This window comes from Leiobunum rupestre, chromosome 8 (genome assembly GCF_980474605.1).
Source record: "Leiobunum rupestre chromosome 8, qqLeiRupe1.1.hap1, whole genome shotgun sequence".
Lineage (NCBI taxonomy): Eukaryota > Metazoa > Arthropoda > Arachnida > Opiliones > Sclerosomatidae > Leiobunum > Leiobunum rupestre.
The window spans coordinates 7,574,797-7,589,718 of NC_143391.1; the positions used below are offsets into that span (position 1 = coordinate 7,574,797).

At 37.9% G+C, this 14,922-nt stretch overlaps 2 protein-coding genes across 2 annotated transcripts; one reads left to right on the forward strand and one right to left on the reverse strand.

The window, feature by feature from the left end:
• Window positions 1-7,092: 7,092 nt before the first annotated feature.
• On the forward strand, window positions 7,093-11,561 carry LOC149932270 (uncharacterized). Its single transcript, XM_090156609.1, has 3 exons — window positions 7,093-7,428; window positions 7,517-7,689; window positions 7,760-11,561. The coding sequence occupies exons 1-3, from the start codon at window positions 7,195-7,197 to the stop codon at window positions 11,400-11,402; spliced, it is 4,050 nt and encodes a 1,349-aa protein (XP_090012735.1). The 5' UTR covers window positions 7,093-7,194; the 3' UTR covers window positions 11,403-11,561.
• Window positions 11,562-12,519: 958 nt separating this feature from the next.
• Window positions 12,520-13,254, reverse strand: Cox17 (Cytochrome c oxidase copper chaperone COX17). The gene is made up of 3 exons (XM_090156863.1): window positions 13,137-13,254; window positions 12,878-12,978; window positions 12,520-12,662 (listed from the first exon to the last, which is right to left on the reverse strand). The coding sequence occupies exons 1-3, from the start codon at window positions 13,143-13,145 to the stop codon at window positions 12,578-12,580; spliced, it is 195 nt and encodes a 64-aa protein (XP_090012989.1). The 5' UTR covers window positions 13,146-13,254; the 3' UTR covers window positions 12,520-12,577.
• Between the last annotated feature and the right edge of the window lie 1,668 nt (window positions 13,255-14,922).

Genomic DNA, 14,922 nt, shown 5'->3' on the forward strand with positions numbered 1-14,922 from the left:
GTGTGTGTGGTTTTTTTTTATTATTTTAAATTCGTCGGCTATTCCAGAAAGTTAGCTAGATTTGATTTAGAGTCCCTAACCGATTATCTGCATTTCCATATTTTATTGGTAAGATTTATATAGCTTTATGAGTGGTGATTACAGTCCCACTTACCTTGAATATTGCAAACGACAAAGAGAAGCTCGTTACCAAAAGCGAAGCGCAAATAGAGACGCGTCGAATACTCCCGTATCCGCGAACCCCGCTAGCTTAATACCTTGTACGATGAATACAAGTAGTGGTTCCGCCAATCAGGTCATCGCACCTATCCCAACGCTATCTCCAGCCGCAAGTAATGTTGCTACCTCGGGCATTGGTTATACCAACCCCCTGTCTCCGAGTAATGCTAGTGGTAGTGGAGTTAACGTCCCACCGGACGTATTGACCAATATTTTAGCGCAATTGCAAGCTTTAGCGACACAGCAGCAGCAGCTTCAAAACGCATTAACCCAACTCCAAAATGCAAGGCCGCCCTTAGCGCCTCCAGCGTCTTCTGCACCTGCCATGGGAATTATTACTTTACCGGCAACAATGCCTACTGTAACTTCGGCGCAACTGGCACTTTCTTCGGTTAGTAATCTAACTTTGCCCTTGGCATCGACAAGTGCATTTCAATCTCCCACGAACCAAAGTCCGTCACCATTGGCATCAACGGTTGCAAATCAGGGTCAAGCAATTCCACCGGTTGGTGTGAATCAAATTGTCCCATCCTTGGCTAATCTCAGCCTCAGTATGCCTAGCTCTTTATCGTCACAATTGGTAACAACTAATTCAGGGAACCCGATGGTAACCTCCTCAGTGCAACACTCTGCTTTTAATGTTCAAGGTCAAATGCCAGCCGCGCCAATGAGTCTGGCGCCATTTATTTTCTCAAACCCATTTAAAACTCCTACCTATTCCGGTAAACCTACGGACACAGGTCCGAAAGATTTTCTCAGACGCGCCAAACAAATGCGTATAACTAGCCGCTTAAGTGAGGACGATTTCCTGGAACAATGCATTCCGGCTATGTTAGATGGGGCCGCGCTCGACTGGTCTTGTGATAACCAGCCTTTTAGTTCGTGGAATGATTTTGAATCGGGTTTGCGCGCGCAATTTGAGCGTACAGCGCACGACGATCACGTAAAGGATAAAATTTTCGATCGCTTCCAGTACGCTCAGGAAACGGTTTACGAATACACTGAACAAATGCAAAAACTTTTTAGTCAGTTGAATATTTCCTTGTCCGAACGTGAAAAGATTAGATATGTAGAAAGAAACATGAGAGATGATATTAGAATTCATTTAATAAACCCGCGAGGATACGATACATTACGTGAACTTATTGATAGTGCTACCCAGGTGGAAAGAATTGAGAAAAAGCATGGATGCCGTAAGGGTGAAAATAGTTTTCAGGCTGAATCTGGCTCCTCGAGAAACCATGATTTATCAAGCAACAACACCTCTTGGGGTAATAGTAACGCTAATGGTTTTCGCAACCAGAACTCTCGCCGTAATAATCGGGGTAATCACAGTTTTAATCACACTAACCAAACTGAGCACCAAAACCATAATCAAAGCGCTCATAATAATACTCACTCGCGTGGTTATAGCGGGCAACAACCTAGCAACCTTGGTAGTCAGGCTCCAAACACTCAATCCATTAATGGTAGACCAGGACCATATTTCAACCCGAACTTGACTTGTTACGGATGTCAAGAAGTCGGCCACGCTAGAAATCGTTGTCCTAACCTTAGGAACCCTCCGAATCCGGTTCAGAGAAACGGCCTCTGCCGCATTGACAGGCAGCAGGCCGCCATCTCAACAATAAACACAACCCAATTAGCTAGCGCGGCAGTTTCTCCACCAGGGTACCCAGATATTTTTAATATGGGCCAAGATTTATTAGACATTTATTTGGAAACTGTTCCGTGCGTAGCCCTCATTGACCCTGGTTCAACACATACGATAATTCATAGTAGTCTCAAACCCTTATTAGAAAATTTAGGTTGTCAAACTTCTCAATCTGTTTTAGGCCTTCGTCAACCCGATGGAACCCTTTTACCCACTGATGGGGCAGTAACCGTCAATTTTGGTTTGCCTAGAAAGCTGGTAAAATTTGAGGCAGTCTACTGCCCAAATATTCCCTACACTTGTATTTTAGGGAAAGATATTTTAAGGCATACCGGCATGGTCGTAGACCACGAGTTGAGTAGTTTTTATTGGAAAGATCAGAGTAATCATTTATTGAAATTTAAGGGTGGAATTAACTGTAGTGACTCCTTTAGGTCAGGTAGTTGTTTTCACTTAAGCGTTCAGCAGTTAGTTGATGATAAACCACCATCTATAAGTATTTATCCCAAGGAAAATTTTAGTAACAATTCAATTTTCAACTTAGCAGTTACCGAAGGTTTAATCGATGAAGACGAACTTTTTAAAGCGTTAGAAGCCGCCCCGGTCAATCTAGAACAACGAGAAATATTAGAATCCCTAGTTAACAGATTTAAACCTATATTTTCTACAGTACCCGGACGCACTGATCGCGTTCAACATTATATTGATTTGACAAATGATAGGCCAATTTCGACCGCCCCGTATAGGTTCTCTCCCGCAAAGCGTGCCGAAATTGATAGAATCATCGACGAGATGATTACTCTCGACATCATTGAGCCCTCTTCTGGTCCTTGGGCCAGTCCCACTTTGTTGGTGGGTAAGAAAGATGGAACCCAGCGACTCTGTATAGATTACAGAAAAATTAACTTAATTACAAGACGCGACGTCTATCCGTTACCACGGATAGACGATATTCTCGATTCGCTACACAAACCCAACTTTGTTACGACCCTTGACATGCGTAGTGGTTACTGGCAAATGCCAATTTTTGAGGGTCATAGGGACATAGCTAGTTTTGTAACCCATAGAGGATTGTTTCGGCCTAAAGTACTCATGTTCGGCCTTTGTAACGCACCCGCTTCCTTCCAACGCCTAGTAAATTCGTTATTTTTGGATATGTCGGGACGTGGCGTATGCGCGTACCTTGACGATATTATTGTAGCATCTGCGAACTTTGAAACACACATTAAAACATTGGAAGAGGTGTTTAACCGGTTGTCAAAGGTGGGCCTAACTATTAAAGCTTCAAAGACGCAATTCTGCCAAAAAGAATGCGCTATTTTAGGACATATAGTGAACAACTCCGGAATAATGGTCGACCCAGCAAAGACTGAAACGATGCGAAATTTTCCAACTCCGAAAAATGTTAAACAGCTTCGGCGTTTCTTAGGAATGGCATCCTACCACCGACGTTTTGTTAAGGATTTTGCCAAAATTGCTAGCCCTCTGAACGCGCTGTTGCATAATGACACTCCTTGGAAATGGTCTGCTCAGCGAGAAAGCGCTTTTAACGTTTTGAAAGAGCGCTTGTCCTCAGCCCCGGTTCTTTGCACCCCTGATTATAATCACCCATTTAAAATTTTTACCGATGCCTCACTGACAGGCCTCGGAGGCGTCTTGGCTCAGCACATTGATGGTCAGCGCCGCGTTATTCAGTTCGCGAGTAGGTCACTAAGCGTCACTGAGCAAAAATATTCTACGACGGAGCGTGAGTGTCTCGGAGTTGTTTGGGCCATAGAGAAATTCCGCCCGTACGTCGAAGGCACTCACTTCGAAGTCTACACCGATCACTCGGCACTAAAATGGTTACATCGTGCTCCTGACCCAACAGGCAAATTCGCTCGTTGGAACGCTAGGTTGCAGGCTTTTGACTTCACGATCCACCATGTTCCAGGCAAAGATAACGTGGTAGCCGATGCGTTATCGCGGATCCCCGAAGGAGAAGTAAATGCCATCGTCGGTGTACCGAACTCTACCCCTATAGTTCGGTTCGACAATACAGAATTAATCACCGCGCAGCGAGCTGATGAAAAATTAGGAGCATTAATAAGATATATGGAGGATAATGAAATCCCAGCTAACGGTTCAATCAGAAATTGGGTTGAAAAAGTTGCGCCCCGTTGCGATATCCGCGATAGAATTTTATACCAAGACATCGGTAAAGCCAACCCAGTCGAATGGGAAACATTTCGAGTTTTAGTACCTACATCCCTACGCGCTAGGATTTTGCATCTTAGCCACGATATCCCATCCGCGGGACATTTCGGCGTCAAAAAAACATTAAAACGCATCCAAAGTCAGTATAGTTGGGATGGTATGACTCTGGATGTTCTCAAGTACTGTCGTTCGTGCGATGTTTGTCAAACGCATAAGGTTTCTCATCAGGCGCCCCCGGGTCTAATGAAACCCAGCGCTATTCCCCAGCCATGGGAAGTAATTTCTATGGACCTTAAAGGTCCTTACCCGCGTTCCAACCGTGGCTTTCGTTATATATTAGTCATAACGGACTACCTAACCAAGTGGATAGAAGTCTTCCCTCTGCGTAATGCGAGTAGCCCCGGGATCGTTCGACATTTAGTCGACGATGTATTTTCTCGGTTTGGACTTCCCGCAGTCGTTGTCTCGGATAATGGAAGTTCCTTCGCGTCTAAGTTAATGGCAGCTGTTTTCAAAAAGCTCCATGTTAAACAGCGGTTTACTTCATTTTATACACCCCAATCGAACCTCACCGAAAGGTTCAACGCGACTATAGGTATAAAAATTTCGGCCTATGTGACAAACAATCATAAAGAGTGGGATAGCGGATTACAGCAATACGCTATGGCTATGCGAACCGCCCCCTCTGAAACCACCGGATACACTCCGGCCGCTTTGATGTTCGGTCGTGAGCTCCGAACTGCACTCAGTATACAAAGCGAACACGATCCCGACCACTTTTTGAGCGCAGACGTAGAAAAAGTTCATTCTCTTAGGGTTGTTAAAGATGTAGCCAAAGCACTAGAAAACGCCCGTAAAAATATTGAGAAAGCGCAAGCTACTCAGAAGGCTTCTTACGATAAGCGTCATCGGGATGTCGAATTAAACGTTCGTGATTTAGTATTAAAAAAAACGCATTTTCAATCGAGCAACGCGGATAATTATGCCGTGAAACTTGCGCCGAAATTTGATGGACCGTACAGGGTGGCCGCGAAGTTGTCCAAATGGACATATAGGTTAGCGGACGGTAAGGGAAAACTTTTGAAAGGGACCCATAATATCCGCCAGTTAAAACCATATGTACAGCGAACGGATTGTATTTTAAGGGATTCAGATATAGATGGAAATGTCGATGCCCCTGTAGTTACTAGCTCCCCGGCAAGTTATGGTGTTCACAACCTTCGTCAACGAGACCCACAAACTGGAAGAGTCCGACGATAGTGTGCCTGGTATTTTTTTTTGGTTTGTTGTAGTTTCTAAAGGCCTGTTAAAATGGTGCACCAGAAGATTTGTAGTTATTTCATTTGAGCTCATATTTTTTAACTTTATTTTTTTTTTGTTTATCTATCACTGTTAAAAAAGTGGTCTCACGGGGACGTTCGACTTAAGTAGGGGGGGAATTGTAATGCGAAATATCAAATTAATAAGAAATATACCATCCCCTTTCCCCCAAAATAATTGCTGGTCGAATATTTTGGTGATTGGGTGATTCGGTTGTTGGTGTTTTACCTCAGGTAAGGGAAGGGCCCGTCCTTTTACCGGGAGATCTTTGTTTTTGTGGGATAGCGAGGAGATCACAGCGCCCCTTTGACCCCTTATTGATATGCCGACGTGTCTAAGACCAGTTGTTTGATAGTCATTTATATTTCTTATACATTATATATATTATAAATTATTTATTGTGTTAAAATATGCTTACATGTATTATACATATTTTTACGTTTATATTTATTCTCAAAATTGAAGAGTTGGAAAATAATACGCGAGATAAATAACGCGAGTTTTTTTAATAACGCGCGCTCGGACGCGAGCTAAAAAAAAGAAATAGTAACGGTTCGGAATTTGATTTGAAAAGGACTCCATTTTATGATCGGAGCAAAATAATTGATATTTCAACTAATTTTGGACGTTAAAGTCGTGTTTTGTTTAACCTTCGAGCTGTAAACGTGTTGACTTCAAGATAAGGACAGGAACAATCTATATTGGCCAATTCGTTATGCCCAACCATCCAGCGGCTACATTCAACATATGGTACGAGATACCATCGCCACCAACATAAATTCTGTGTTCCGCTGTTCCGAAACGTCAACAACGTCGCTCAGATTCTTCCACGGCTCCAACCGGACTCTGCCACTTCGATAAAGTTTCCGCAGTTCAACTGAACATTTCGGGATGAACTTTGTTAAGTAATGGTTGCAACCTAGATTTTACATTTCGTTAATGCCGCGAGCACTGGCCAGTTGCTTAGTTTGATAATATTTCGTTTAGTTTAATTAGTGTTTAGGTAGTTTTAAGTTAGCTTAAATGTTTGGTTAGGATATTGAGTTTAAATTAAATCAATTAGTGTTTGGCAATCTAACAACTGGCTTGATACGTTTAATAACAAATTTCTCCTAGACACCAATTTAATACTGAGGACCCTCGCTAACCCCACCATATCACGTTACGCGAGTAGTCCCGGGCGTATTCAGTCATTATTATTAATTGTAGACGGGTACCTTAGGGGTTCGCTTAAGTCGATTGTCCCTAGGTTGAGATCTCCAACATTCGACACCCGCGCTACATTACACGGCAGCATTCTAGTTACCTATGAGATTTCTATGGTTTTCTGTTGAGTTTTCGTTGGGGGTGGGGCTAAATAGGGGGGGGTGGGAATTTGTGGAAAATTTACTACCCAGCAGCAGCAATGGGAATTTCAACTTTCAAACATTGGACCAAATGGACCGTATGCGCCAATCCTCTCTGCTCATGGCTCACGCCAAGCAGTTCAGCAGGTGCCCCGCCCGGGATACTTCCGCGTGATGTCGGGATTTTTGCGATCTCTTCAGCGCTTCTAACATTGGAGCCGCTATAATTGTCTGTGACGTTTATTTGTTGTATTGGTGTCTAAGGCGCTCTCCAACACCATATCGTGTGACTCTAAAAAAAAACGTTCAGCAGGTGCTAGTTTTCCCGGCAAATTTCGAAGAACGAAGTTACTGTTATCTCAAGTCGTGCGCGGGCTTTCTTTATGTACATATTCTTTTAATAAATAAAAATTATTTTATTACCATAAAAATATTTCTTTTAACGATATCGTGAAAATCATGAGTGAATGTGCGATAAATAATGGAGAGGAAAACAGTTTAGATATATATTCAGATTTATTTGGCTGTGATAACAATGATTCTGATGAAAATGACCAAACATTGTTATCAAACAATGCACCAATTTTAGATTTGAATATTAGTTCTCAATCTTCTAATAGTGGTTTTCAAGATGATTTGTACTTGGATTTAATTATAGATGAACAGAAGCATCGTGACGCGGATATCCTTAAAGTGAGTATGATATCATGTACATATGATAAGAGGTTAATTGATCTGGTACCATTTAAATGTACCTAAAACTTAAATTTTTATCCCACAGAAAATTGAAAAAGATAAAAATGAGTTACGCGATATTATTGGTAATTTGAAAAAGGAAAACCGACTATTACAAAATAAAATAGGAGAATTGGAAAACAACATTTCAAGTTTATATAAAACTGCTCAAGCCGAAATTAATAGAAAAAGTTCTGAAATACATGAATTAAGAGAGCAGTTAGTTTCCATATCTTTCATAATTCTTTAATCACTTAAGATTTTAGCTAAATTTATTTTAAAATTTTAGGTTGGACAGTTTTCTATTCAGAAGACGACACAGATATAGTTCCAACTTCAAAGAAAACTCTCATTCAAAGGAAATAAAAGTTTTTAGACCTTATGAACCCTTAACTCCACCATCAAATGATGAAAGCCAATCAGCTGAAAGTTATTTAAATCTGGATGGTTCGATAGCGAAAGCCAACATTGACAGAAAAAAAACAGAAAAAACTAAACACCAAAGTCCAGTGAAACGTTCTATCAGAACAGAAACTATATGGGTAAACAAAAAGGCCAGCTCTACATTTGTGAAGAAGACTCTTGGTAAAGAAGGCATTCGGCGCAAAGGTCTGTTGGAGAAAAATAATGATGCTCGGAGACTACTCAACTATAGCAATGGCATAAGGAAAAATGTTACAGATTTAAATAAGACAGTAAAGTCCAAGAAGATTATTGATGTCCATAACTTGGAAAAGAAGATTTCTATTACAAGCAGCACAGATGATGCTAAGAAAGATGGCATAAAATCTGAATATGATAATACTAATTCATGCAATTTGAAAGACAAAAAGAAGCATAGCCTTAAACGTGTTTCGCCAAGAAAATATTCACCCGCAAAAAAAACTAATCGCAGAAATACTTTAACAATGATGCTTGAAATGTCCAAAAGAAAATACTCGCTTAAGGATAGGACCGAAAGTAATATGGGTAATAGAGGGGCAAAATACATTGACAAAGATGAAATGAAAGGTCCAACAGAATTGTCAAACATCAAACTCTGCCCACAAAATGAAGAAACTTTAAAGGAATTAAGTGATCCTCCTAAGAATGGATTATCCGTTGAATATGAAAAGTCTTTTTCTGAAAATAATGCGGAAAACATCAAAAATATAAGCTTCCACAAATCAGATAATATTACAAAAAAGGATGCAGAGAAGTGCTCTGTGGAGAAAGTTGATAAAGGTTCCAGTAAGACTGACGAGAAAGTAGAAAATTTTTCTTGTAAGGCTGGGGATAATGTAAACAAAGGTTCCTACAAAGCTGTAAAGGATAAAGCTGAAAGAATTTCCACAAATAGCACATCAAATAATGAAGAAAGATTGGCCAAAAATGAATATTCTAAATGTGATACCAAGAAACATCCAATTATCACTAAAAGAGATTGTAATTTTTTTTGTAGTAGTGTTAAAAGTAACTCAAATAAGTACTATGACAAAAACAAAATTAAATCCAAAAGTAGGAATAATGAAAGCTCTATAAGGTCCAAACCAACTTCCAAGCAACCTGATTGGAAACCCAAACTAAATTCTGATAGAAAAGAAAGGTTTTCGAGAGAAAAGACCAGAAGTGATTATGTTAAATCAGAGATAATATCCAGATTAAAGTTTGATAGTCGAGAAAAGTCTCGTAAAGAAAACATTGATAATGATTCTAGATTAAAGTCTGATAAATTTGTTCAAATTAAAAAGGGGCTCGGTGAAAAATCAGAAAGAAGTCCTGTACTTTATTCTCACAAGTCCATACAGAGAGATAGGTCAACCACTAGAAGAGAAATGCCAGTAATATCTAATAGATTGAAAAGTAGTAAGAGCAATGCTGTAGATGATAATGGGCCAAAAAGAAAAAAAGATATTACAGTAGATTCAACAAATATATCTGATACTAGCGGTGCAATAGAGTCTAAGAAACCAACAAGTAGAAAGGGTATTAGCAATGCGATACTGTATGAGAAAGCAACAAGTGAAAGGGATATTGAAGTAGATACTGGCTACTCTCAAAGTAACTGGGATCATATTACAACAAATTCAGAAAGAACAATTAAAAGTGACAATTCAGTAAATTTGGGTTGCTCAAAAAGGAAAGGGAGTTCTTCAGAAGATGTTGATCAACATCTGTCCAATAGCAAAATTCAAATGGATTCTGACCAGGCAAAAATTCCAGTAAATTCTGAGAGCCCAACTAGAAAAGATGAATCTGCGGTATATTCTGAAAAGTCAACGAGTAAAAAGGATATTACAGTAGATTCATATAGTTATCAAAACCAATTCAATATTGACATAGATTCTGATAAGGAAACGATTGGAAAGAAAACTGATAGCCTAACAAATAGAGTAAATTCTGAAAAGATAAAAAATGAGCTGACTACTAAAGTAGGACATAAAAAAGATAAGACTCAAAAGTCTGTTCAATTTAAAATGTGTCCTTTAATAAAACCTGATAAATGTGGTAGGAGTAAAGATAATTCACATAAATTTGAAAAGATTAATGAAATTTCAGATAATCCAGTAATTCCAAAAAAAAAAACTGGTGAATCTGAAATGCAAAAAAAAAATTCTGAAGAATCTGAAAAGTCAAAAGAAAATTCGAAGGCACCTGAAATGTCAAAAGAAAATTTAGGTGCATCTAAAATGTCTAAAGAAATCTTGGATAAAATTGAAATGAGGATGGAAAATTTTCATTCAGTGGTAAAAATACTTACGTTTCATTCTGATAAATCTGAATTAAGTAACGAGAATTCAATTAAAACTGAAAAGAGACCCAAAGTACATTCTGATAAATCTGAAATAAGTTACGAGAATTCAAATGAAACTGAAAAGAGACCCAAAGTACATTCTGATAAATCTGAAATAAGTAACGAGAATTCAAATAAAACTGAAAAGATACCCAAAGTACATTCAGACATGACCAGAAACTTTTCTGAACCTAATTTGGATATAGATTTAAAAGAAGAAACTGAAAAGGGTAAAGAAAATTTAAATATAATTGTAAAGATACAAAAATTGCGCACAGATAAAACTGCAAAATACCCTAAATCAAATTTTGAAAAGCTTGATTGGAGTGTTATATTAAATCCTGATCTAATTTTAAAAGATCCTAGATTATATCCAAGCAGAATTGGAAAATATCCTAAATTCAATTATGATAAAAGTAAAATTAATCTCAAAGTAATCAAATATGACAATAGCCCTATTTTGAGTTGTGAAAAATCATCATACAAGACCTTTAAAGATTTAGCAAAATACAATAGTATTGTTTCAAAACCTAAAACAGAAGTGAGTTTAGATAATAACACTCCCTGTGCAAAGAATTTTCATAAACAAATTAGCCATGACATTAAAATAACACCATCAGTTCATGAAATTGTTCAAAATTCTAATACAGATTCGATATGTGAAAATTTGAAGAATCCCGGTTCTAATACTCATGCTGCAATGCATGTATTAAAACCTAATTCCCCCGTGAGTAAAAAAAATTATAATTTGGAATTTGAATTATCACCTTCCAAAAAGAGTCCCAAACGTAAAAGGCAGTTGATCAAAGAAAATTTAGTGACTCCTCCTAAAGTTTTCAAATTAAAAAATGTGAGTCCTAGTAGTTCAATACAGCCAAGTCCAAAAAAGGCAAAAAGAATGGATGTATTGGAAGACATTTCTAACAACACTATACTACCATCAATAAATGCTAAACTTTCCCCTTCCAATGCAATAGCTACCTTCTCAAACTTTAACTCTGTGGAACCAATTTCATTTGTAAATAATAATACAATTGGTTCAAATACTTTGAATTGCTCAATAGGATCTAATTTAGAAATTCATGTAAATTCAACAGGTGCTGGACCATCTAACATTAGGGAAGAAATGGACAGTGATAGCGATTATTTTACTTTCTAATATTGTATTTAATAAAAATGTACTCCAGTTAATTGTATTTTTTAGTATTAATAAAAACTTTTAGATATACAGGCTATTAAGTTTAGTAAAGCTTTTATGCAATCATAAAGGTCACAAAAGAGTATAAATTAAAAGTTTACGGTTGATTTCAGTAGATTGGGTGGGGAAAATGATGATTGAACCAAATGCAGAGGTGAAAGTAATTATAAAACGGTGGTGGACAGCTATAGGGGTGAGGTTTTTACCAATGCCTATTGCTTTAGCATTCGTTGAGCTCACTTTCGATAAGGTGGCTAAGCTCTTTGGTATTAATGACACTGTGTCCTTGGATCAAATCATATGGTATTATTCTCCCTATTTGGTGAATCCCTTATGCTTACCACCAGCCGTGATTGCCCACAAGGTGGTGTTCTATCACCACTGCTGTGGTGCCTGGTTGTGGATGAACTGTTGGTTAGGCTAAACAGGGATGGGTGCTGCTGCTGATGATATCACAATCATCTTCACTGGAAAATTATTTTAGATGGCAAAGTAAGCCTCGATCTTGACTATATAGTCAAGAAGGCTAAGATGTTACTTTGTAGGTGTGAACATTACGCAGCCCAAAGGTTCAAGCATCTTGGTATTCATCAGCTGGAGACTTCGGATTTATTTAACAAGCTAGAAAAAGCGGATTCTCCGTTTTGTGTTGGATATTAGATTTTTTAAGACTTAAGGTCTGCTGCTGCACAATGGACCTCTAGTCGAAGTGTATGAATGGGCGGATCTCCTGCCCTTCTCCCCTCTCAATAAAAAAAAATTATTATAAAACAGAGTACATATGTATGCGTAGATATTTATATTTATACATGCAAGCCTGGGATCACCAATAGCACTTACATTTGCCTAAATCAAGTACAAAAACCAATGTTTATATTCAGTCCCAATTATGAAACTGACTGCGGAGTTCCTGGGGCCAGGTCAACACTATTTGCCTAATATTACCTAGCCATAAATCCCCAAGTTTACATTTAATCTAGAAACTCGAATTCATAATAATGGTACTATTATTATTGCAAGTTAGAACTATGAACCTGTCTTCAGGGAGTAAAAGAAAGGCAATACATTTTTAGTTGAAAGATGATTTTATTATACATGTGTTATATTAAATTTATTACTATGTGTAGTTTTTGATATCATATATTAAAACCTAATTTTCTCATGCACTCTTTATGTTTCTCTATTAAATCCTGGCAATTTTCTTCTCCTTGTAAAACAATACTGCAATTAAATCATTCGAGATATCACTTATATGATCTCTCACAGTGAACTGATTCATTAGTTATTACATAAGGAATGAACAAAAAAATACTAAGAACTTAAATACGTCAGTTAAAGTTAAAACAAAGTGTGCACTTCCGATATTTATAACTAGTTATCCAAGGATTCAAGAAATTTGGAAATAACGAATATAATAATAAGAGATACATGATTACCATTCGTCTCTTGCTATTTTTGTTTCAGGACAAGCGCAACAAGGTTTTAATTTCTCCTTTCCCATATCTTTGGGCTTTTCCACACCTGAGGTTCCCATTTGCTGCAAATTAATTTTATTTAGAAACGCAAATAATTTTGTTTGAGGAATAAAGTCCCTTATCTCCAGTCATTACTTTTAAATCTAAATCTTACAATAATTGTCAGTTTATACCGTTAATTAAATTGACATTTTATAATAATATTAAATATCTTACTTACTTGACCCATAATGAAAATTAACAAGAGAAAAATGGTTGGGAATAACACAAAATTACAAAGGTCCCCCAAATATTAGCAATTCAACTTTATGATGATCCGGTTTTAACACTAACGTCAATTTGCCAGAACAAAAATTCTGAAAAGTACATTTTTGGATAACGTTGGGGACGCGACACAAAAAATGAAGTTTGGTCTAAACTACAGATTTCATATTTCTCAAAAATGACGCGAGAGAGAATAATGAAATTAACGGTATTAGTACACCTTTAAGTGCTCTATCTTTTAAAATTAATTTTATTCTGGGAGCGCCATAATTGAACGAAATATCAATTACCTAAGCTTAACCAAAAACGCGCCGTTTTCGGGACCGAGACTGGTGTGGGGGTGCTACCTTTAACTTAGCACCCCCTCGGGCTATAGTTAATTATTTAGATTTTTCGGAAACATTTTTATTTAAAAAATTAACACGGTGCAATGAAAAATATCTGTGGTGCACGATAGTGCATAGCGGGTGCAATCTATTATGCACGTTAAAAGTATCGATATCGAGAGTGGGGGTGCTACCGTTAACTTAGCACCCCGTCGGGCTATAGTTAATTATTTAGATTTTACGGAAACATTTTTTATTTAAAAAATTAACACGGTGAAATGAAAAATCTCTATGGTGCACGATAGTGCATAGTGGGTGCAATCTATTATGCACATTAAAAGTATCGATATCGAGAGTGGGGGTGCTACCGTTAACTTAGCACCCCCACGGGCTATAGTTAATTATTTAGATTTTTCAGAAACATTTTTTATTTAAAAAATTAACACGGTGAAATGAAAAATCTCTATGGTGCACGATAGTGCATAGTGGGTGCAATCTATTATGCACGTTAAAAGTATCGATATCGAGAGTGGGGGTGCTACCGTTAACTTAGCACGCCCTCGGGCTATAGTTTATTATTTAGATTATAACATTTTGTATTTAAAAATTAACACGGTGCAAATTGAAGCATACGCCAGGACAAGAAAAGGGTTGATCTGGGATATTTGGGAAAACAAGTTGGCAAGCCAAAATATACCTCTCCTCGGAAGAGTTTCTAATTTTCAGTGCAACGTAACATGTATCGATGGTTCTGTGGTAGAAAGCTCGCCGATTGTTCAGGTTCAGGAGTTCTCGGGTTTTAATCCCGCCCGATACCAGTGGCGACGCCAGCAATAGGCACGAGTATCATGTGCCTACGTGGAAAACTAGAGGGGGCCAGAAATTTATTAAAAAAGAGGGCCCTATTTTTTCATATTGGTAAATTTTCCGTAGCCGAATTAATAGAGAAATTGCTGAAAAATTTCAAACTTGTGACTATCAACTAATGCACATATTTACTGCATTTAAAAAGGATAATACCCATTGTATAATACCAGGGGTAAGCGCGTAAGCAAAAACGTCGAGTTAGGGTTACGCGCGTGGCTAGTGATAGTTTCGAATAGGTAGGTAATAAGCCCTAAAATAGTTTTTTCCTGCTTCCTGGGTGCGTGCTTGCAGCAGCCTACTTCCAGGGGGTAGTAGGTCAAACTTTGAAGCCCTCTAGCGCTCTTTAAATTCGTCGCAGAGAAACGCGACAAAAACCTGCATACTTCTCAGCTCATCCCCTACAACTACCAGAAATTTCTGTACTGACTATTGAATCACCCTGTATATAAGTTGACAAAGTAACTTTGTTAGTTATAGTAGTAGTATAGTTTCAGTCTTTCAGATGGTTGTTCATACCAGCGAAAACACATGTTTTAAATTCGAAAATAA

Excerpts from the sequence above, each read along its gene's own strand:
- LOC149932270 (XM_090156609.1), top strand. The coding sequence starts at position 7,195 with ATGAGTGAATGTGCGATAAATAATGGAGAGGAAAACAGTTTAGATATA. Across the intron at positions 7,429-7,516 it reads GTGACGCGGATATCCTTAAA|AAAATTGAAAAAGATAAAAA; the intron begins GTGAGTATGATA and ends TTTATCCCACAG. Across the intron at positions 7,690-7,759 it reads ATACATGAATTAAGAGAGCA|GTTGGACAGTTTTCTATTCA; the intron begins GTTAGTTTCCAT and ends TTAAAATTTTAG.
- Cox17 (XM_090156863.1), bottom strand. Across the intron at positions 12,663-12,877 it reads AAAATAGCAAGAGACGAATG|TATTGTTTTACAAGGAGAAG; the intron begins GTAATCATGTAT and ends ATTTAATTGCAG.